The following is a 22,738-nucleotide window of genomic DNA, read 5'->3' as shown; positions in this document are numbered from 1 at the left end:
TAATAACAAAGTCCTGTATTTTTACTTGGATTATTTGGCAGAGTTAAGTTCGGGTCATAATAACAGAAGCCGTGTTGAGCACTTCTTACAGGACACGCACTGTGCCGGAAGTTTTACAGCTGCGATCTCCTATAAGCCTTTCAAAGCGAGCCTTTCTCTCTTCTGTCACCGTTTTACAGAGGCGAGAACTAAGGCTTAGCAAAGTAACTTGCCCAAGGTCCCACGGCTCGCAGGCTTCAGAGCTGGAATTTGCATCCGGGTCTGTCTGCTTCCAAACCCTTTGCTTTTAACGCCCACGGTGTGCCATCTCTCAAGCTCATTCCCAGAGCTGGGAGCAGGGCGGGAACGGCCGCAGCCCCCTGCTCCCTCTCCGTGCTCGGGGAGCCACGGTGCTGGCCCCGGGAAAGGGGATGGGAGATGACGTCTCCCTCCAAGACTGCTGCCTTTTGTCCAAATGTGCTGGCCGGGAGCCAGGCTGGAAACTCTCTGCTCATGGAAAGAAAGAGAACAGAAGCCAGCAAAAGAGGGTGGGAAAGGGTCCGAGGGGGAGGAAGGGAAGAGGAGGGCCGGAAGGCGAGGGGAGCGGAGGTGGCGAGTGAGGACTTTGGGTCGGCACAGCTGGAGCCAGGGAGGGCTGCCGGGAAGCAAATACAGCACGGCGTTCAGGTGCATCCCCTGCAAGTGGCTACTTCTGGTGTGCTCTGAGCTTCCAGGTGTCCGGAGGCCAGGACACAGGACAGATGCCACAGGGGACCCTTCTTCCCCTCCTCAGTACTACCTATCAGTGAGGCCAGGTTAAAAGAACATGAGGAAACCCTGCAGAGGGAAAAATAAACCCCAAAATGGCAGCCCAAGGGCTGCCTCTGGAAGTGGAGGGCTGGCCAGGTGGTGCCCTGGTGCCACGGTGTGCCTGGAGAGGACGGAGGGGGTGAATAAAACCCAATTGTAAGAACTCCCCGAGTAACTAGTCTGTACCTGGGAGGGGAAGGCCCCTTGCCTTGCCCCCAAGGCACTCAACTTGGCATTAGGCACCTGGACTTGAATCTGACCACCTGGATTCATTCAGCATCCATGTGGCCTTGGGACAAGTTCATCTCTCCAGGCCTTGCTTTCCACATCTGTAAAGGGGAGGCAATTGTAGGCTTGGTGTGAGGACTCAGTGACACGATCTGTGTAGAATCTGGCCTAGAAAATATTAAGTGTTCGATAAATGTTAATCATTCATTCATTGTTGCAGTTTAATTTGAGGTGTCAAACATAACTGTGTGAAATCTTGGGACTTCCCTGGTGGCGCAGTGGTTAAGAATCCGCCTGCCAATGCAGGGGACATGGGTTCAATCCCTGGTCTGGGAAGATCCCACATGCCGTGGAGCAACTAAGCCCGTGCGCCACAACTACTGAGCCCATGTGCCACAACTACTGAAGCCCACGCACCTAGAGCCCGTGCTTCACAACAAGAGAAGCCACCGCAATGAGGAGCCCATGCGCCGCAATGAAGAGTAGCCCCCGCTCACCACAACTAGAGAAAAGCCTGCGCGCAGCAACGAAGACCCAACACAGCCAAAAATAAACAAATTTTAAAAATTAAAAAAATTATGTGAAATCTTAAATAAATAACAATCGAAGCCAACCATGAAAGAGATACCACATGGTTATGCACATTTAGTAGGACTACCAAATGTAGATAAGTTAAAAATATCCAGAGAAATTCAGAGGAGAGAGGAAGAACTTCAGTTTGGGGTGGCCAGGGCTAACCCCAGAATTCTCTCCGGGTTTCTGAAAAGTTGGGCTCCTAGCTGACAGAAAAGAAGAAAAGGGAAGAAAAGAAGAATATGTAATTAGTGGACCCAGGTTCTCCTGGGATAGCTTCTCTATAGAAACGTCAGTCTATACATTTCTGGGGAGGGGAAATGAGTGTAGAGGAGGTGAATGAGCCTTGGGTCGACAGATGGGGTGACAGGAACCTTGGGTCCTGCTCCTGCCTCTGCCACCCCCCCAGACAGGTGACCGAAGCTAGGTGAGCCACAAATTCCTGGACCACAATGTGGTCATTTCTAGCCCTTACTTCCTCCCTGCTACCTTTGTTTATATTTGGGAGCTTCTCCATGCCAGGGGCTTTTCTAGCTTCATTATGTACCTTTTTTTCCCCCTTTCCTCTTTGAATTTCCACAATAGACTGGGGACTCTAAGAAGCACTGTCGTTTACAGGCTGGGTTCCCAGTGACTGACGGGGGTCACGAGGGGAGAGCTGCCGAGGCCAGGAGGAGGATGTGGAAGGCTGGGTCAGCCAGCGCAGGCGTCATTCCCAACAGGGTCCTGGGAGAAGGGGCTCAGCATTTCCTGAAGGGAAATGACTCCCATAAATAGACAGAGGGATGGGAAAAGGATTCGTCCATCCCTTTCCTACTGTCAACTCAGCTCTTCTTCTGGTGTTCAGACAATGCAACCTCTTGTAAATGTTTTTTTATTCAAATGTGTCCCTGCTAGGGTATGTGGGAGAGATGTGAGATCTGCTTTCTCGTATATTGTAGGTCCAAATAAGAGCTGAAGAAGGCATACATTCCTTTCTTTGTTCATTTACCCACAGTAACCTCTCATTGTAAGAGGCCCAGTGTAAGGCCAGAGTTTTTTCACTGAGGTTTTATTGGGAAGGAAGGAAAGAAACTGTACACCTTCTGATACCATGGCCTATTTAACTTCATCCAAGAGTTCAGCAGATCTTCCTGTACTAATGCTTATAATATGCTCTTCAGGTCCTTAGAAAGATTAGGTCTCATGACACGGCTTTACTAAGACTTCAGATGTTCCCAGCACCTCCAGTGTCATGGTGAATCTCCCCAGAAAGGGAAAGGGACTTCTCAATAGGGTAATAGGAATGATTCGATCACAGGCAACCTTCTGTGCCACGCTGGAGGCGAACCTAATGGGGGTTTGGTTTCCTTAGTAGCTGCAGTTGGCTCAGCTTCAGCCATATGGGTGCAGATTCATGTTTAAAACTCACACGCACACTAGCTTTCTTTTTTCGTTTTGGGAAAGTAGTTGAACATAGATTGAACGTGACACTGTGTTAGTGGGGATTCTTTTGGTTGCTTAAGCAAACAAGGGTCTAAAGATATCTCGTGGAACCCGCGGGCAGGAATGCAGCCTGGCCTTAAGAGTGGATGGGATTGAGGGAGTGCAGAACCCTCCTTCCGCCGGCACCACTCTTCTCCCCCACAGCCCAGCTCCCTCTGCTCTTTCGTCCACAGGCTGGAAATGGCGGCCTCACAGCGCCATGTTTCCGTGTTCCAGCCACACTACCTGGAAGCAGAACCTGATTGGTCCGACTTGAGTTAGGCCTCCTCTAGAGCCAATCAGCTGTGGCTGGGGGTGGGATCATCATTCCAACATGGCTGCCCGGGTCTCTGAGGCCTCTGTGGAGGAGGGAAAGGGCAGTTTTCAGAAAAGGGACCGTTTTGTGAGGTAGGCAAGCCCTGGATAGTGTCTGTCAGATCTACTACCTGTTATGTTTCTGTAACCGTTATGTGTTCATATGTCTTAACCACTGCATTCATAAGAATTCCGGTTCCTCAGATTCACTCGCTACTTTGCTAGAGAGAGTGCTTGTGAAGGAGGTAATGGCGTACTAGAGCGAGGGCTTTGGGGCTACACACATCTCTTAAAATCCCAGGGATAGGGCTTCCCTGGTGGTGCAGTGGTTGCGAGTCCGCCTGCCAGTGCAGGGGACACAGGTCCGTGCCCCGGTCCGGGAGGATCCCACATGCCGCGGAGCGGCTGGGCCCGTGAGCCGTGGCCGCTGAGCCTGCGCGTCCGGAGCCTGTGCTCCGCAATGGGAGAGGCCGCAGCAGTGAGAGGCCCGCGTACCGCAAAAGAACCCAAAAAACCCAGGGATACTATTATAACTTACAGATATGTACCTGGTACATGCTGCTTCCTTTCCTCCTTCCTTCCTCCCTCCCTCCCTTTCTTCCTTCTCTCCTCCCTCTCTCCCTCCCTCCCTCCCTTCCTTCCTTCCTTCCCTCCCTCCTCCCTCTGCCTCCCTCCCTCCCTTCCTTCCTTCCCTCCTTCCTCCCTCCCTCCCTTTCTTCCTTCCTTCCCTCCTCCCTCCCTCCCTTCCTTCCCTCCTTCCTCCCTCTCTTCCTCCCTTCCTTCCTTCCTTCCTTCCCTCCCTTCTTCCCTCCTTCCTTCCCTCCTTCCTCCCTCCCTTCCTTCCCTCCTCCCTCCCTCCCTTCCCTCCTTCCTCCCTCCCTCCCTCCCTTCCCTTCCTTCCTTCCCTCCTCCCTCCCTCCCTCCCTTCCTTTCCTCCTTCCTCCCTCGCTTCCTCCCTTCCTTCCTCCCTCCCTTTCTTCCTTCCTTCCTTCCTTCCTTCTCTCCCTCCCTCCCTCCCTCCCTTCCTTCCCTCCCTCCCTCCCTCCCTTCCTTTCCTCCTTCCTCCCTCCCTTCCTTCCTTCCCTCCTCCCTCCCTCCCTCCCTTCCCTCCTTCCTCCCTCCCTCCCTTCCCTTCCTTCCTTCCCTCCTCCCTCCCTTCCTTCCTTCCCTCCTCCCTCCCTCCCTCCCTTCCTTTCCTCCTTCCTCCCTCGCTTCCTCCCTTCCTTCCTCCCTCCCTTTCTTCCTTCCTTCCTTCCTTCTCTCCCTCCCTCCCTCCCTCCCTTCCTTCCCCCCTCCCTTTCTTCCTTCCTTCCTTCCTTCCTTCTCTCCCTCCCTCCCTCCCTCCCTTCCTTCCCTCCCTTCCCTCCTTCCTCCCTCCCTCCCTCCCTTCCTTTCCTCCTTCCTCCCTCCCTTCCTTCCTTCCCTCCTCCCTCCCTCCCTCCCTTCCCTCCTTCCTCCCTCCCTCCCTCCCTTCCCTTCCTTCCTTCCCTCCTCCCTCCCTCCCTCCCTTCCTTCCTTCCCTCCTTCCTCCCTCCCTCCCTCTTTTCCTTCTCTCCCTCCCTTCCTTCCTTCCCTCCTTCCTCCCTCCTTCCCTCCCTTCCTTCCCTCCTCCCTCCCTCCCTCCCTTCCTTCCCTCCTCCCTCCCTCCCTCCCTTCCTTTCCTCCTTCCTCCCTCGCTTCCTCCCTCCCTTCCTCCCTTCCTTCCTTCCTTCCTTCCTTCTCTCTCTCCCTCCCTCCCTCCCTCCCTTCCTTCCCTCCCTTCCCTCCTTCCTCCCTCCCTCCCTCCCTTCCTTTCCTCCTTCCTCCCTCCCTTCCTTCCTTCCCTCCTCCCTCCCTCCCTCCCTTCCCTCCTTCCTCCCTCCCTCCCTTCCCTTCCTTCCTTCCCTCCTCCCTCCCTCCCTCCCTCTCTTCCTTCCTCCCTCCCTCCCTCTCTCCCTTCTCTCCCTCCCTTCCTTCCCTCCTTACTCCCTCCCTCCCTCCCTCCCTCCCTCCCTTCCTTCCTTCCTTCCCTCCTCCCTCCCTCCCTCCCTCCCTTCCTTTTTTTGTAACAGTTTTATTGAGGTATAATTCACATACCAAAAAAATTCATCCATTTAAAGCATACAGTTTAATGGTTTTTAGTATATCCACAGAGTGTGCAACCGTCACCAATTTTAGAACATTTTCATCACATGGCAAAAGAAACCCACACCCCTTAGCCATCACCCCCAGCGCCCACTCCATCTCCTCCAGCACTAAGCAATCATCAATCTACTTTCTGTCCTGTAGATACCCCTGTTCCAGACATTTCATATAAATGGACTTATACAATTTGTGGCCTTTTGTGACTGGCTTCTATTCATTTAGCGTATGTCTTCAAGGCTTAGTATGTTGTAGCATGTGTCATCATTCCTTTGATGGCTGAATATTATTTCATCGTATGGGTATACCACATTTTGTTTATTCATCAGTCGATGGCATTTGGACTGTTTCCACTGTATGACCATCAAGAATAATGTGCTCTGAATGTTAGTATACAAGAACATATGTGGATATATGTCTTCATTTCTCTTGGGAGATACGTTATTTCTAAGATGTTGGTTTCTAAGATGTTATGTTGGTAAAGTGCTTAGTACAGTGCCTAACAGGTCATAGGATGTAACAGTGTTCATTTCCTTACCCTGGCCTTTCCAAAGGTTATGAATGAAAGCTATTTCCTGCTTGCTGCCCTTGGAAGAAAGGGGGTCAGGCCTTCAGGTTACTGTCCCCAGGGGTACTGGCATCACTGAGTAGCAGATTCTTGCATCAGGCTTGTGAGAGGTGTCGATCGGGTGGTTCTGGTTGAAGGTACTAAGAGAACAGATAACAAGGTTTGGGGGCGAAATATAGAATTCGGAGTAGAAAGATACAAATCATAAGATTCTCTATTCTGCTACTTAAACACTGTGATCCTAGGCAAGTCTCTGAACCTTAATCTTCTCTTCAAAAATAAGCATAACAAGAATTACATCTGGAAACTGGCAGGAGGCAGGGGGCTTACGTACGTTATAATGTGTGTATGATGCGGAAATCAGGTGCTGTACAAATGTGTGATAAGATCTAGGGCTACCATAGGGGAGAAAATCAGAATTTTGAAATTCCGTTCAAATTACAGCAGGTTCAGAAGGCATTTGGAGCTCTTTAGGGGATATGACAGATACTGGTCAGGGGCTACTGTCAACCCCTCAGGGCTGCAGCCCCTCTGTGGAGCTGGTTCTTGCCTGCAGCTGGCTTTCTGGCTCTGAGAAAGACCCAAGTCATTCTCAGTTCACCAGGGCTGCAGGCACATCAGATTCACAATGTGATCTTACTTGAACATCTTGGGGCTATTCAGTTATTCCAGCACCATTTGTTAAAAAGTCCATCTTTTCCCTAGTGATTTAAGACGCCACCTTGATCATATATAAACTTCTATGAATACTTAGGCCTATGTCTAGACTTTCTGTTCTATCAGTCTATTTATCTATTGTGGCAGTACCACACTGTTTTAATTATAGAGGCTTTATAGTATGTTTGAATATCTGGTAGGGGCAGTCACCTCTGCCCCTCAGCTTTTTTTATTTTTCTGTGTTTTCTTAGCTCTTCTTACACGTTTGGTAATCTGGTTTTAAAGTGTTCTGTGTCCTCCTGGGAGGTCCTGGTGGAGGGTCAGGAGTGGGTTGGGGCTGAGTTGTCTTTTGGACCTGGGTGTGCTTACTTACTTCACTAAACTGGTTTTGTAAGATTCTATTTTCTTTTAGATTCATGAGCACTGAAGGCTTCTAGTGGCTGGATAGCACTCATTTTCCCTGAAGCTCCAAAAGAGCATTTTAGAATACTCTTTAATTGAGAGAGAATATTAAAACGTGGTGAATGTAGTTAGAGTATATGAGTTTTCTGTACTGTTCTTGCAACTGTTCTGTAAACTTGAAATTATTTTGAAATAAAATTTAAGGTCGCCATGCTTCTGGTAAGATCTTGGTAAAAGCTTTCAGCAGTCTACACAAGTTGTGTTCAGATTCTGTCTTAGTTCACATCTTGATTGACTCCTGCAAGGAAATCCAGCAAATCAGTAGGGTGTAATTCCTTACAGAATCAGTGCTGCTTTTCATTCAGGAGTTTGTCCTTTCTTAAGCATTTAGCCATTTTGAGATTATGCAAACATCTTTGCCTTTCACCCATACACCCCAAAGGAAATTCAGCCCACCCTTCGAGCCCAGATCCGCAAAGGAATCTGCTGTCACCTGTTTTGCTTATCATATTGTGTTTTGTATTAAAGACATGTCTTTTGTATTAAGGACGTTTGTTTGCATCCCTCAGCTTTATTGAGATATAATTGACATATAACATTGTGTGAGTTTAAGGTGTACACGTGATGATTTGATATACATTTATATTGTGACATGATTACCATATACCGTTAGTGAACACATCCATCACCTCACACAGTTAACTTTTTTTTGTTTGTGTGGTGAAAACATTTAAGATCTACTCTCTTAGCAACTTCCAAGTATATAATACAGTACTGTCGTGCACATCTTATTTTCTGTATGAGAATGAAAACTCTCAGAGGGCAAGTAAATGATTTAGTTTACATTTCTCCCAGCTTCACTCAGTTCCCTGTGTGCAGTAGACACAATTATTAGTTGGAAGAATGAATTACATGACTATTTCCCTGTTAGCCATAGGTCCCCATATAATCTCTCTTTGAACCCATGGGAACATCTGTACTGGGAAGTGGTTACTGGAGACCAGGATCCAAGCCTTGTTAGTCACTAAGGGAAAGGAGGAAATGAGAATGTATCACTTACCCTTTCGTTCAGGAGATACTGTGGCAAAGCCCAACAAGTAGTGGAGTGACAGGCTCAGCCGACCCGATACCCTGCAGCTGTCGTTGTAGCTGCAGAACGACCATGTGGCCTGTTGGGGGCGCCACAGGGCAGACCCTGACTCCCGCAGGTAACAGCTGAGTTTACATTTTCCCCTGTTATTTGTGATAGTAATAATAATGCATGCTTATTACAAAAAAATTGGAAATCTATTTTTTGTTGTTGTTGAAAATATAGATAAGTAGAACAGAAAAAAATCATTCCAAGATTCTTACTCGATGACAGCTACTGTTAATCCTTTGTTACATTTCCTTCCAGTCATTTTCTTATGTGTGAGATTTTGAGTAGGAATAGATTCCTTCCCCCTGCCCCCTTTAGAAACATGTTTTACTCATATAGTATGCAAGCTTTTGGATCCTGTTCCTTTTGGCTAACATCACAACGTGAGCATTTTTTCCATTTAGTAATAGTTTTTTTTTTTTTTTTTTCTGCTGTGCTGCACGCATGCAAACCAGGGATCGAACCTGTGCCCCCTGCAGTGGAAGCTCAGTCTTAACCCCTGGACCGCCAGGGAAGTCCCAATAGTCTCTTTTTTTTAGCTTGACTTTTTAATTTACTTTTTTAAAATGACAGCTTTATTGAAGTATAATTCACATATAATACAATTCACCCATTTAAAGTGTACAGTTTAATGGTTTTTAGTGTATTCACAGAGTTGTTCGACCATCACCACAATCAATTTTAGAAATTTTCATCACTCCAGAAAGAAACCGCATACTCATTAGCAGTCACTCCCCATTTTCCCCACCTACCCGCTTCCAACCTAGACAACCACTAATCTACTTTCTATCTCAATAGAATTGTAGTAGTCTTAAACGTAATTTAATTTGCTATATAATATTTCACTGAAAGCTGTATTATAGTTTATATTACCATTATATTGCTTGACATTTGAGTTTTTTGTAATTTTCAGTATTATAAATAATATAGCTATGAACATTTATGCATACATTTTTCCATATTTAGGATTATTCTTTAGGATAGACTCCCAAAGTAGAGAAATGTTTAATCACAGAACCATAAAAAGAGAGACCCACAAAAAAACCTTCAGTCTCCCTCCCAGCTCACTCAATTAGCAAGTGTTTATGAAATTCAGCATGGTGTAAAAGAATAAAACAATTGCTGATCTTGAAGAGCTGAACAACACTAAAAATAATCAGCTAGAGTCTAGTTCTCGTCTAGATTAGAAAATGTAATATGAAGCCACAGTGATACTGTATAAGGAGCACCAGGCTTGGGCTCAAAACATAGACTCATTCCTGGCTCTACCACTTGAGTTGTTATATGTACTTAGACAAGTGACTTAACTGCCCTTGGTTTGATTTCCTCATCAGAAGAATGGTAGGAGCATTGACATTGACTTCTGCAGAGGTTAGAAATAAGAAGTGGCTTCTGGCCTAGCCAAGAACAGAGAGAAGGAAGAGTAAGTTTAAATGTTTGAGAGTTGAAAGAAGTTAGAACCTGACTTCTCCAAGTTTGGTGACCTGTAATACCTAAAAGAAACAAAAGGAGGTGTACTTTTTTACTTAAAAGAAATATTTACCTGAATTCAGATTTTTAAACCATATTTTCGCAGTATTAGCATATTTCATAACTCCCATAACTCCTACTTTTATGATTTATGGCAAACTCATAGTAACTTTTTCCAGAGAGGTGACTCTAGTAGTTATTAAGCATTAACTTGGGAGGGGTGACACCACTAAAACTTTATACACACAGTAGTTTAGTGTTCATATGCAAGATGGCCACCTAATTGTACTTTCTTGCTTTTTATCCTCCACAAAATCGTGAACCGAAAGGCAACATATGGAAGTATTTCCACACTGCAAGTGAGTGAGGGGAAACACATGATTTGCAAATATTGTCAAGTGAAAAATGTGTTTCCATCCTACAAAGGTGGCCAAATACATCTCTCTATGTAGGATTGTTCTGCAGGTGTGAAAAATCCTTCCTGGGTTTACGAAAAGTGAGAATAATAAAAATCTTTCACTATCTCTGGCCTCAGGAGCATCAAAAAATGTGGTCCAGTCTACAGCCTCAGGCTGCTCAAGCCACAGATTCCCAGTGGCTTCACTTGTCAGACAACTGACAGGTGTAGGTCAAGAAAATACTGATCAGGTTGTTCAAAGAAACTGTTATTGTCAGTAACTGGGTATTCATACTCACAGAAAGTCTTAAAATGACTCAGATTATGCTCTCGGTCTGGAGGCCATTCCTTAGGGTGAAAATGAGTCTTGCTGTTGAAGCCTGCCTGTGTAGGGACGATCTATGAAACAGCATCTTGGAGCATTTACACCTGGGCTTGAGGGACAGGAGCAACTCACTGTGTGCTGATAACACCTCCATCGGATTTCAGAGATGCTCTGAAAAATAGGAGCAGAGAGACACGCTGGAGTAAAAGACTGCCTTGCAAAGGAAGCTGGCAGAGGAGAGTAGAGCTGTTGCTGACTGACAATACCAGTGACAGGAAGATAAACTCTAGGGTTCAACTCTAAGCCTATGAATTCCCGGGGGAACTTATAAATGCAGACTCCTAGGCCCTCTTCTAGCAGTCTGATTCACTCAGTCTGGGGTGGGGCCAGCACTCCTCAATTTTAGCAGCTGTCCTTGCTGATTAAAAAAAATAATAATAACAGGGGACTTCCCTGGTGGCAAAGTGGTTAAGACTCCATGTTCCCAAGGCAGGGGACCTGGGTTTGATCCCTGGTCAGGGAACTAGATCCCACATGCATGCCGCAACTAAAAGTTCACATGCTACAACTAAGGAGCCCGCCTGCGCAACTAAGACCCGGCGCAAGCAGCTAAATAAATAAATATTAAAAAAATAACAGCATTATTGAGATATAATTCACATACCATAAAATTCACCCCTTTAAAATACACAGTTTTTAGTGTTTTTAGCATATTAACTATAAGTGTTTTTAGCATATTAACTATTTTGTGCAACTATCACCACTAATTTTAGAACATTTTCATCACTCTCCTCCCCTGGAAAATCCGTACCTATTAGCAGTCACTCCCCACTCCCCGTCACACAGCCCCTGGCAACAATAATCTATCAATACTTTCCATCTCTATGGATTTATCTATTCTGCACGTTTCATGTAGATGGAATCATGCTATATTTCTTTTGTGTCTGGGCTTTTTCCCACTTAGTATTTTTTTACAGTTCATCATGTTGTAGCATGTAATAGTCCTTTTTTTTTAAATGGCTGAATAATATTCCATTTGTATGGCTAGACCACATTTTGTTTATCCAGTCATCTGTTGAGTATAAGAAAATGGTATATGTGTTCGCTCATTCAACAAACATCTTTTCTTTTTAAAAAATATTTATTTTTTAATTTAATTTTGGCGTGGGCTTTTCTCTAGTTGGTGGCGAGCAGGGGCTACTCTTCGTTGTGGTGCGTGGGCTTCTCATTGCAGTGGCTTCTCTTCTGGAGCACCGGCTCTAGGTGCTCGGGCTTCAGTAGTTGTGGCACGCAGGCTCAGTAGTTGTGGCTCGCAGGCTCTAGAGCGAAGACTCAGTAGTTGTGGCGCACGGGCTTAGTTGCTCTGCGGCATGTGGGATCTTCCCGGACCAGGGCTTGAACCCGTGTCCCCTGCATTGGAAGGCGGATTCTTTTTTTTTTTTTTTTTTTTTTTTTTTTGGTGCGCAGGCCTCTCACTGTTGTGGCCTCTCCCGTTGTGGAGCACAGGCTCCGGACGCACAGGCTCAGCGGCCATGGCTCACGGGCCCAGCCGCTCCGCGGCATGTGGGATCTTCCCGGACCGGGGCACGAACCTGTGTCCCCTGCATCGGCAGGCGGACTCTCAACCACTGCGCCACCAGGGAAGCCCCAACAAACATTTCTTGAACACGCTTATTTGAAGGGGGAATCTTCTGGGCTTAAAGCAGAACTCTAGAAATAGAAAGACTTTGGTCGTTACCAGAAAAGCCATTAACTTGGCTCTGCCACAGGCTTTACCTGGCGTGTGTACTGAGGACCTGGAGTCTGGTCGTGGTGTGCAGGCACTGCTTAAACATTTGGTCTGAAAGTGCAGGCTGTGATTTTGCCAAATATGGCCCCCGGGTGTGGTTCTGAGGCAGCACGTAGCCTTTGGCTTCCGTTGTTACTCACCTGCTTCAGGATCCCCCATCTTCTTTCAAATGTGAAAATATTGCTGTTTTTGTGAAAATAGTCCACCCCAAAAGCTGTTATGTAAAGAACTAGAGTGGCCTGTTTTAATTTTAAAAATTATTTTTGTTTGTTTGAAGATAATGAAAATGAAGCATCAAGAGGCTCAGGAAAGAGCTTCACTAAGCAGTCAGACGCAGCAAGAGTTGTGTTATGTGATTGTGCACTGTTTTGTTTTGTTTTTGTCCTTCTCAACATATTTTCTGAAAACAAACACCTTCTGGGTATGCTTGCTAAAAAGAAGAATGCTCAGGGAATTCCCTGGTGGCCTAGTGGTTAGGATTCTGGGCTTTCACTGCTGTGGCCCAGGTTCAATCCCTTGCAAACTGAGGTCCTGCAAGCTGTGCAGCCAAAAAAAAAAGCTCAGTTGAGAAAATAACTATTTTTGTTCTACTGTAATTGTTATAGTTTCTTCTCAATTTTGTTGCCTGCTCTTTACAAGCTGATAAAACTAAGTTATTAGAATCATTAAAGCTGAAAAGCTTGTAGGTTTTTTTGTTTTTTTTTAATTTATTTATTTTTAAAAATAAATAATTTATTTTATTATTTTTGACTGCGTTGGGTCTTCGTTGCTGCACGCAGGCTTTCTCTAGTTGCGGTGAGCAGGGGCTACTCTTCGTTGCAGTGCATGGGCTTCTCATTGCAGTGGCTTCTCATTGTGGAGCACGGCCTCTAAGTGTGCAGGCTTCAGTAGTTGTGGCACATGGGCTCAGTAGTTGTGGCACATGGTCTCAGTAGTTGTGGCTTGCGGGCTCTAGAGTGCAGGCTCAGTAGTTGTGGCTCACGGGCTCTAGAGCGCAGGCTCAGTAGTTGTGGTGCATAGGCTAGTTGCTCTGTAGCACGTGGGATCTTCCCTGACCAGGGCTCAAACCTGTGTCCCCTGCATTGGCAGGTGGATTCTTAACCACTGCGCCACCAGAGAAGCCCTTGTAGTTTTATTTGCAATGCAAATAAAAACCACTCAAAGTTTAATTTTATTAGTATGTAATCATTTATGAACTAAACTGTATTTTTCATTCAGTATTTCAAGTCTGACCATTTTATGAATCAAGTTATGTATCGTATACATTTACTTATATTTCAGAACTAACATACTAGCCTTAGAACACTAAAGGGCACTGGAAAATTATAGTTATGTATTCCTCACTCCACTTCCTCCCCTGCCCAAATTTCATTGAATATACTTATACTGTATTTTCAGTTGAGATATAATTCACATAAAATTCACCATTTAAAAATGCACAGTTGGGCTTCCCGGGTGGCACAGTGGTTAAGAATCCACCTGCCAATGCAGGGGACACGGGTTCAAGCCCTGGTCCAGGAAGATCCCACATGACGCAGAACAACTAACCCCGTGTGCCACAACTACTGAAGCCCGAGCCCCTAGAGCCGGTGCTCCAGAACAAGATAAGCCACTGCAATGAGAAGCCCGCGCACCGCAACGAAGAGTAGCCCCCGCTCGCCGCAACTAGAGAAAAGCCCGCACGCAGCAACGAAGACCCAACGCAGCCCCCCCCCCAAAAAAGTGCACAATTTAAGGACTTGTAATGTATTCACTGTGTTGTGCAGCTATCATCACTATCTAATTCCAGAACATTTCTGTCATCCCCAAAAGAAACCTTTACCTGTTAGTAATCATCCCAATTCCACTTCCCTCTATGGGTTTACCTATTCCGGACATTTCATATAAATACAATCATACAATATTCCTTTTGTATCTGGCTTTTTTCACGTAGTGTGTTTTCAAGGTTCAGCCATGCTGTAGCATGTAATGGTCCTTTGTTCCTTTTTAAGATTGAGCTGAATAACATTATACTATATGGCTAGACCACATTTTGTTTGTTTATCCATTCATCCATTGATCGACATTTCCAGATTTCATTTTTTATTTAAATCACTGTTTTTGTTTTATGATTTGGGGAAAATCAGTTCTTCCTGCTCCCACCCCCACCATGTCCTGTGGCTTAAACATGTCCAGGGTTTTTTTTATAGCAGTCCCTAAACCAGTACTATCCAAACTTCTTCTTGTAAGTGACCTTGATTGCAAAATTTCTGTAGACCATGTATCACCTCCCTGTTCCCAACATAAAAACCCCACCAGAGCTAATAGGAAGAAGGTTATTACTGTTGGTGATATCAACAATCCATGGCATCCTATATCCTTTTTTTTAAATATCATAAATGGATAATTAATGCCCAGAACAAAATATGAACAATGCTTTATTATAAGTAGAAGCACTCTAAGAGGCCAAGCCTCAGACCATGAGTAGCTGTCTTACTGGGCTCCTGGTATTTAAGACTATGCTAGCTTCACCAGGTGGTGTTTCCTGCCTGCCTTTGCTGGTTCCTCAAATGGCAATGGAGGGAGGAGAGCAGGCAGGCATGGGCCAGATTCTAAAGGAGTTACCATCTCCCCGCTGGCACTCCTCGCTTCTCTCCACACAGGGCTGTTCCCCTCCCTCCTTCAGGCACCCTCAGGCTCTTCTGTAAGAACTGCTCCCGGGAAAAGATCTGATATGTCAACTGCCTCCTTCCTACTTGTGGAGAAACACTTGATATCTGTTTTAAAATCTTGACCCTTTTGGGGGGAAATACTTGTTTTTAAATTAATGATCTCACATTTAGTACCCCAGGCCCCTTTAAAAAAATAGTGTTTTCAGAAATCAGGCTGGAATTTCAAGCCTTAGTGGGTAAACTTGAAGGAGTCACAAAATAATATAGCATTTTGATCTAGTAGTGTCAGTCTGGAGCAATTAAATTTTCTGTGGGCTTTTAAGACTGGCCAGAAGTATCTCACTATAATCTGTCTCTTTCTCTCTTGAAAAAGTAAAAAGGTAATTCAGAGAAGTAATTAGGAGTAAGATGTTGAGATGTTAGAAGGGAGTTCCTAACATTAAAAGCTGAAAAGACTCTCCCACCACTTCTTTTTTTTTTTTTTTTTTTTTAATTAGATATCTTCCTGGACCGGGGCATGAACCCGTGTCCCCTGCATCGGCAGGCAGACTCCCAACCACTGCGCCACCAGGGAAGCCCCTCCCACCACTTCTTAACTTCACCTGATCCCTGCAATCAACTTGACATTGATTTCCAAAGAGAACCTTTGAGTCAAGAACAGATTTTACAGTATTCACTTTAGCAAGAAGAAAAACAAAACTTGATTATGGGCTAGACTGATAAACATAATCAGCTATAGATATCGGCATTTAAAAAATATCTTCTTCAATTTGTAAGACAGTTTAAAAAACTTACGGGAATGTTTGAATATTCAAAAAACATAAGAACTTTCATGGACCACACTTTGGGAAACAGCTCCGTCTTGTATTCCCAGACCTATAAAGTGATAGAGAAGTTTATCTTGGTAATTTACGTCACAGAGTTCTCCCACCTAGCAAATTAGGCTAGGCTTGTCACCTAATTAATGACCTTTAAACATCAGAGACAAAAGGGAAGTGACAAAGTTTTGTGGGAGCAGCATTTTCCATTCTTCTGTGAATTTAGAAATGTTGGTGAGCTGATTGCTGAGTGTGCCTTGGGTTCTATGCCCCCTCAGTTCCAGCCCCTTAAGCCCACTTGAACTTGCTTCTCAGACTGCGGTATCAGCTGTTTCTCTAGAGACTGTGGTTTTCGGACTGGAAGTTATTACTGCCTGATGGGAATCAAGTTCACTTAAGTACCATGTTGTTTAAGTGCTTCTCGGGATCTTTAACCTCAGAGTTCATCCATGGTTCTCTGTGCATTAGACACAGTGCGCTTTGTGCTTTTTGAAAAAGCTATGGCTTCCTAGGAAGTATAAGGAAACCGTTCCCTTGAGGAGAGAGGGGGTTATGGGGCTGATCGTGACCCAAGCACAGTCCCGGTGCTCTCCCCAGGGGCAGACATCATGTCTTACTCATCCTTGAGTGCCCAGAGCATTCTGCACAGGGCCTGGCACCTATTCAGAGAGCCAGTGAAAGAGGATGCCAGCTCGAAAGAAGAGGGTGAGTGGGGAGAGTTGCTGCTCACGCGGAGCAAGGCTGCATCTCTGTGGGCTTGGTCTGTGTGGAGGCAGAGTGCAGACGTGCAGAGAGCAGCGGGGAGTGGCTGCTACCCTTGAGTCCCATGGGGCCTCTGCCAGATGCAGGACAGAGGAGCAGTGTCTGTCAGCCCAGCCGCATAGAAGGCTCCAGAAGCTTTGCTGAGCTTAGGAGAGGGGCAGTGAGTTCCTTCCTGTCCCTGAAAGGCCTCTCAGGGCTCTTTTCCCTAACGGAGGGGAGAGACCTGGGGCCTGGCTTCTTTGAAGAACTGGGCTTGCTTTCAACACTGACATACCCCAAAATGCAGGGTGCCGCTCACTGGAAAGGGGGACAACCGGGTTCTGTGGGCAGGCCCAAGCTCCGTCCTTCTCCCACAGTTTCTCTAGAGGTTTTTTCAGCTCGCCGTTTCCTAACCTCCCTCTTCTTTAATTTGTTGCCCATGTTCACTCTTCTCTTTTTCTTTCTCCCTCTAGCCTCCCTCTCCTTGTCCCCAAGAGGTACATGCATGTCTTAAAGCCTAGCCCTTTGATTTCTTGGGGGGAGGGGTTGCCTAGGCCAAGAAACGATCATTAAAATACCTGCACATCCTAGTAGTTAGAAAACTACTAATCAGGTAAACCTTCCTGAGCGAGGGGATAGGAATCCTGGAAGCTTGAGGAGGAGGTGGGAGAGGGATTCCTGGGAGGTTCAGTGGAAAAGACGTGAATCTATGTACAGGGCTCCAAAGACAGTGTGGGTTTACACTCAGCATGGGGGCAGCAGAAGAGTAGAGTAGCTCTGGGTAGGTATTTCCACTTTAGCAGGTCGTTTATTTCTTGTTTCAAATAAAGTAATAGTTCTTCTCTTCTTTAGGGGCTGTTAGCTCATCACATGTTCTTACAGAGCCTTGAAAAAGTGTCAACTTGTGCTGGTATTTATGGTTTAGTTTCTAAGTTTATACGTTTTCTTAAAAATCTTGGTTACATTATCTAAAAGACACACACACACACACACACACACACACACGAGAAGTGCTGGCATGGGGTCTGAATCTGGGTGGACCTCAGGATTCTGTGCCTTTGACCCAACCCCTTCCTGGGTCAAGGATTCTGTATGGTGCATCTCTGTCACCCTCTACTCCTGGGTGGAATCCACCAGAGATAAATAGTTTGGGGTGTGAGCCCTAGAGTTGCTGCCATGGCTCACTGAGTGTGCATCCCTGTTCCCCCAGGCGACTTGGAGCTCCTCTCGGTGCTGACATGATGACAGTGTGCAGGCCAGCCAAGGGCAGCCACAGCCAGACTGAAAACCTGGGCCACAAATTGGCTGACAAGTAAGAACTTTTCTCCCCCAGGAACGCAGAAGTTGGCCCGGATTCGCAGTCTCCTTCCTTTTTCTACTGCCTTTCCCTCCTCACTAACCCTGCCTCCCTGAACTAAGGAGGCATTCTTTTCCAAGTCTTGGTGGTGAGCCTCCTGTAAATCATCTCCATGCACTGCGTTCAGTCAGCAACCCAAGACCAGAGTGGTCAAGGAAAGGTCTTCCTGGTGCCCAGTGTTCCACTTCAGGCCCTATCCCCATGTATGCCTTCCAGTCCAGGGTTTATTTTTCTAACTACTAGGATGTGCAGGTATTTTAATTATCGTTGAGCCCTAAAGCTTTGCAGCTGCATCTGTCCACATAGCCTGCTTTATATTAGCAGGGTTGTTTTCTCCCCAGATGGAGCCCTTTCCTCTGATACCCTGTCTCACATTCTGCAATGGAATTAGCAATTGCTGAGCTGTTCACAGATCACTGAGCTGTTCACAGCTATGCATCCCAGTCCAGAGCCCCTTCTGGGGCCACAGAATCCTGGAAACAGGAACTCGAGAACTTCTTGGGTACAGCAACCATGTGGAGAAGGCACTCTGCCCCTGGTTTCATCATCCTTGCCGCTCTTGCTTGAGCTTTGTAATTCCAGCGTGGTTTTCTAGCAAGCTAGCCTTTCTCCTCTTCAGCTTTTAGATGGGGCCTCAGTGATTGTGAAGCTGCTCCAGATGTCTGGGATCTTAGACAATAACTACAATCATTATAATAACACTAGTTACCATTTATTGCCATCAAGACTTATAATGTGTGCTGTGCTCTGGGCACATTACATATATTAACACAACAATTCATTCATTGACTACCTACTATGTACTGGTCACAGCAAACAAGATAAATTTGGCCTCTGCACCAATAAAATCCAGTGTTCTCATTTTAAAGTGAAAAAAAATGAAGCCAGGGTCCACACCCAGGTCCCTCTAACTCTAAAGCCATATATTTATCTACTGTCAATATTTTTTAACAGTACATAGGATATTTATGATTATATATTATATCATCAATTCTCACTAAGTGTGAACTAACCTGAATTGTGTTTTTATGTGTCCTGTTTCTTCATCTTGCCTCTAGCACAATGAGAGCAAGGACTTAAATTTCTGTCTTTTGAACTCTCAGTAAAATAACAAACTGGTTCTGACTAAAATTTGAATTCATGCTAATATCCTCAGTGGTGACAGGACCATTACAAAAGGGTTTCTTTTTTGTAAGCGCTCTGTTATGAATGCTAATTGATTATTTAAACAAGGAATTCTGCTTTGATAGCCACATTTAACATATGAAAATTTGTTTGCAATTTCACAAGCTTCTGGTTTATGCTGAGCAACCAAGAACGACGACATAATTTACATGTTAATGTCCCAGTCCTGGGAGAAGTCTTTACATAAACAACCGTTAGTCTCTGGAATAGAAAGCTAGCTAGTAACAGGATGCATGAAATTGCTAATTATTCATCCTTCATGTGAACCTTAACTGGAGTTTCCATATAGTCAGATCTACATATTCAGAAAACATGCACCATGAAGTCGGTCCATGCATGTTTGCTAATCTTGGCACATTTAAGGTCCCTGTGCTCCGTCATGACCTTTGCTGGTGGACGAATGCTTTGCATTTCAAAACACAGATACTCCCATTCTCATTAGAATAGCTTCAAATGTTCTGTTTTTCTTTCAAAATAATTTTTAACATCTTTGTGGCACTAACTCATCTCCTAAAGTCACGTATGGAGGCCTATATCCCCACACGTACGTGCTAGGCCAGAACTTTCTGCAATGATGGAAATGTTCTTCTGCATCCAATACAGTGACCGTTAGCCACACATGGCTACTGAGTACTTGACATATGGCTGCTGCAACTGAGGAAGAGGAGCTTTAATTTAATTTGATTTTAGTTCAAATAGCCACATGTAGCTAGTGGCTACTATATTGGACAGTGCAGTTCCAGGCTATGTGAGAAATCTGAATCTGCTTGTTTACTCACTTATTCACTCAACAAATATTTATTGACCACCTACTCTGCTGGATGTTGTTCTGGGTGCTAGGGATGTAGCAGTAGCCAAAACAGGCCACAGTTCAAAACAAAACAAAACAATCCCTGTCCTCACGGAGAGACCAGTCTAGTAGGGCTCACATTCTAGAGGAGGTTCCATTCAAATGCAGCCAATCATTGTGGCTTTACCCACTCAGATCAGGACAATTTATCAAACCCAGTATTAGGAAAAACTTCTCCTATTTTCATCAGGGGAAAAAGCAAATATGGGACTTCTCTAGTGGTCCAGTGGTTAAGGCTCCACGCTCCCAATGCAGGGTCCCAGGTTCGATCCCTGGTCCGGGAACTAGATCCCACATGCCGCAACTAAGAGCCCACATGCTGCAGTGAAGATCCTGCACGTGGCAACTAAGACCCGGTGCAGCCAAATAAATAAATACATACATAACTAAATAAATAAAATACTAAAAAAAGCTAATGACAACTACCATTTACTGTACACTCACACCATACTAGATGCTTTATGTGAGCTAGCTTATTAAATGTTTACAGCCACCCTGTTAGATATGTTTATTATTCCCATTTCACATATGAGGAAACTGAGGTTTAGAGAAGTTAAGCAATTTACCCAAGGTCAGATAGCTGGTCGGTGGTTGAATTAGGATTTAAACCCAAGTCTATTGGACTCCACAATCCAATAGCTCCTTTCATTTCACCGTGCTGTCTCCCCAAGAAAAACATAAAGTGATTTTTTTAATGGTGGTTTCAATGTGTGTGGCTTGCAACTAGTATGTAACATCTATATCTAAGTTCTAGCAAATCTGAATGACTAGTTAAGAACAATAACCAAGAATTCCTGCACTCAGTGTTTGTCTTTCTTGTTCAGGGTCAAGGTGGAAGGTCCAAAGGCTGGGGAAGACCCTCAAAGGCAGCCATTTAGGTCCTCCATTCCTTTCCTAGAGACGGATCAGGACTCACCCTTCCGAAGAAGCCCGCTGGAGAGCCTCTATAACCTGATGCTAGAGCCAAGAGTGGACTGTTTTCAGCAGAACATGTTCAGCTCAAATATGATCATCAGCGACCCAGCTTCAGATCTCGGCACTAAAGGAGCCAGCAGGGCCGGCAAGAGGCAGCTAAGCAGTGTTCAGAACCCCTGCCCTCCCGCCCAAGGCAGGGCCTGGCACAAGTCCCTCAGCATAAAGGACAAGATATCAGAATGGGAAGGGAAAAAGGAGTTGCCCACTCCTGCCCCTGGCAGGAAAGCAGATGGGCAAGAGGATTACCTGACGTCATGTGTGATGGAGAGGAGAAGCAGCGATGGTTCGAGGACTCGGGTCACAGAGGCTCAGAACGGAACAAGGCTGGACGCAGAGAGTAGAGAGGATGAGAGGAATAAAGGGGTAGTGAAAGTTGGGGCACAGGATGCAGAGCAGAGGCAAGACCTGAGCCAGCCAGCCCGGGAGCTGGCTCCTAGCTTGGGAAGAGGCCGGGAGCCCAGGCTTGGCAAACAGCGCTTTCAGAATGATAGCCTGTCTGTGCTGAAGCAGGTGGAGAAACTTGAGCAGGCTCTGAAGGATGGGTCTGCAGGGTTGGATCCCCAGCTACCTGGCACCTGTTATTCCCCACACTGCCTGCCGGACAAGGCCGAGGAGGGGCCCACCCTTCCTGAGAACCGTGGGGGCGGGAGTGTCTCAGAATTCAGGGCCCACCGCTTGGACCTGGAAGGCAGGGAGCCTGCCCCTGAGGCCACAGAGGAAAGGAAGGGCTTGTGCGGGAGGCCCTGTGACCAGAGGCTGGAGAGTGTGTACAGGGGCTCGGAGGACTCCCCCACAAGACCCTTCATCAGCCCCCCGCCCAAACCCCGGAGAACTTTCAAACATGATGGCGAAGGGGACAAGGATGGGAACCCAGGCATCAGCTTCCGGAAAGATAAAAGGAACCTGCCTCCTCTGCCCTCTCTACCGGCCCCGCCTCTGCCCTCCTCTCCCCCGCCTTCCTCTGTGAACAGGAGACTGTGGAGCGGGAGACCGAAGGCCAGTGCTGACCACAGGTAGGTGACTGGTGGCTGTCAGCTGGAGCCCTTTAGGCTGCACTGCAACTGTCTGTTCTCAGCCTAATTATTTATTTTATTAAACTGTTGGATCTTGTAGTTAGTTGAGACTGTTCATAGCTTAAGATGGTTCACTGATTAAACCTGAAAACATGGTAACTGTTACAGGTGTTTTGTGTTAGTTCCTTGTCTTCAAAAAAGAGTATTGGCCTTGAAAAATCACCCTTTGAATGTGATGAGTGCTTGTAATTCAGACAGTAACCAAGAGTTAAATGAAAACTTGTATTGACACTGGCCATCTACTAATTGGTGCTAATTGATGTTCATTCTGCTGCTACCATCCCCACCTGGTGCGTGGTGCCGGAAGTCTTTCCCGGCTCTTCCTTGCATGTTTTTTCTTGGTATGGGCTCTAGAAACACACTGCCTGACCTACCCTGGCCCTATCATGGTCTATCTAAGTGACTTTGAACAAGTTACGTAACCTCTCGAGGCCTCAGTTTTCTCATTTATGCGTATAGATGCACACACGGTAAATATTTTATAATATTAAAATAACACCTTAGGTAATAAAAGCATGTGAATGCTTGAAGGTAAAATCTGTGCTTTGGAAACAATTTCTTTTCTGTTTTGAAACCTAATTTCTTGTCTATTTCTGTAATGTGCTAATTGGTTTGATACCTGCTAATCTGGAAACCAGCTACTGAGAAAAACTCCTCAGAGCAGTTGCCTGTACCTGCTGTCACCACTTCTTCCCCTCCTGTGTTTATCTTGACTCACTGCAGTTGGGCTTTTGCCACTTATGCTGGAACTGCTCTAGACCGAGTCACCTACCACCTCCATCTTGCTAAATACAGTTGCCAGTTCTCTGTTCTTTTTTTGATTGACCTCTCTTAGCATTTGAGAACCAACTT

The 22,738-nt window shown here is 45.8% G+C and overlaps 1 protein-coding gene across 9 annotated transcripts in view; it reads left to right on the top strand.

The window, feature by feature from the left end:
- DENND2A (DENN domain containing 2A) overlaps positions 1-22,738 on the top strand; it is a 108,774-nt gene that overhangs the window by 9,815 nt on the left and 76,221 nt on the right. For 8 of the 9 annotated variants that reach the window (XM_073809993.1, XM_033863362.2, XM_073809995.1 and 5 more), the window contains exons 2-3: positions 17,657-17,758; positions 20,663-21,826. In XM_073809993.1, the coding sequence (XP_073666094.1) occupies positions 17,685-17,758; positions 20,663-21,826 (1,238 nt within the window). In that variant the 5' untranslated portion in view covers positions 17,657-17,684. The remainder of the gene's footprint in view (positions 1-17,656; positions 17,759-20,662; positions 21,827-22,738) is intronic. The other variant, XM_073809996.1, reaches the window with a different exon arrangement.

Source organism: Tursiops truncatus, chromosome 9 (assembly GCF_011762595.2).
Source record: "Tursiops truncatus isolate mTurTru1 chromosome 9, mTurTru1.mat.Y, whole genome shotgun sequence".
Taxonomy (NCBI): Eukaryota; Metazoa; Chordata; class Mammalia; order Artiodactyla; family Delphinidae; genus Tursiops; species Tursiops truncatus.
Note: the sequence above shows the minus strand (reverse complement) of the source record. Positions and strands in the feature narration are given on the sequence as shown.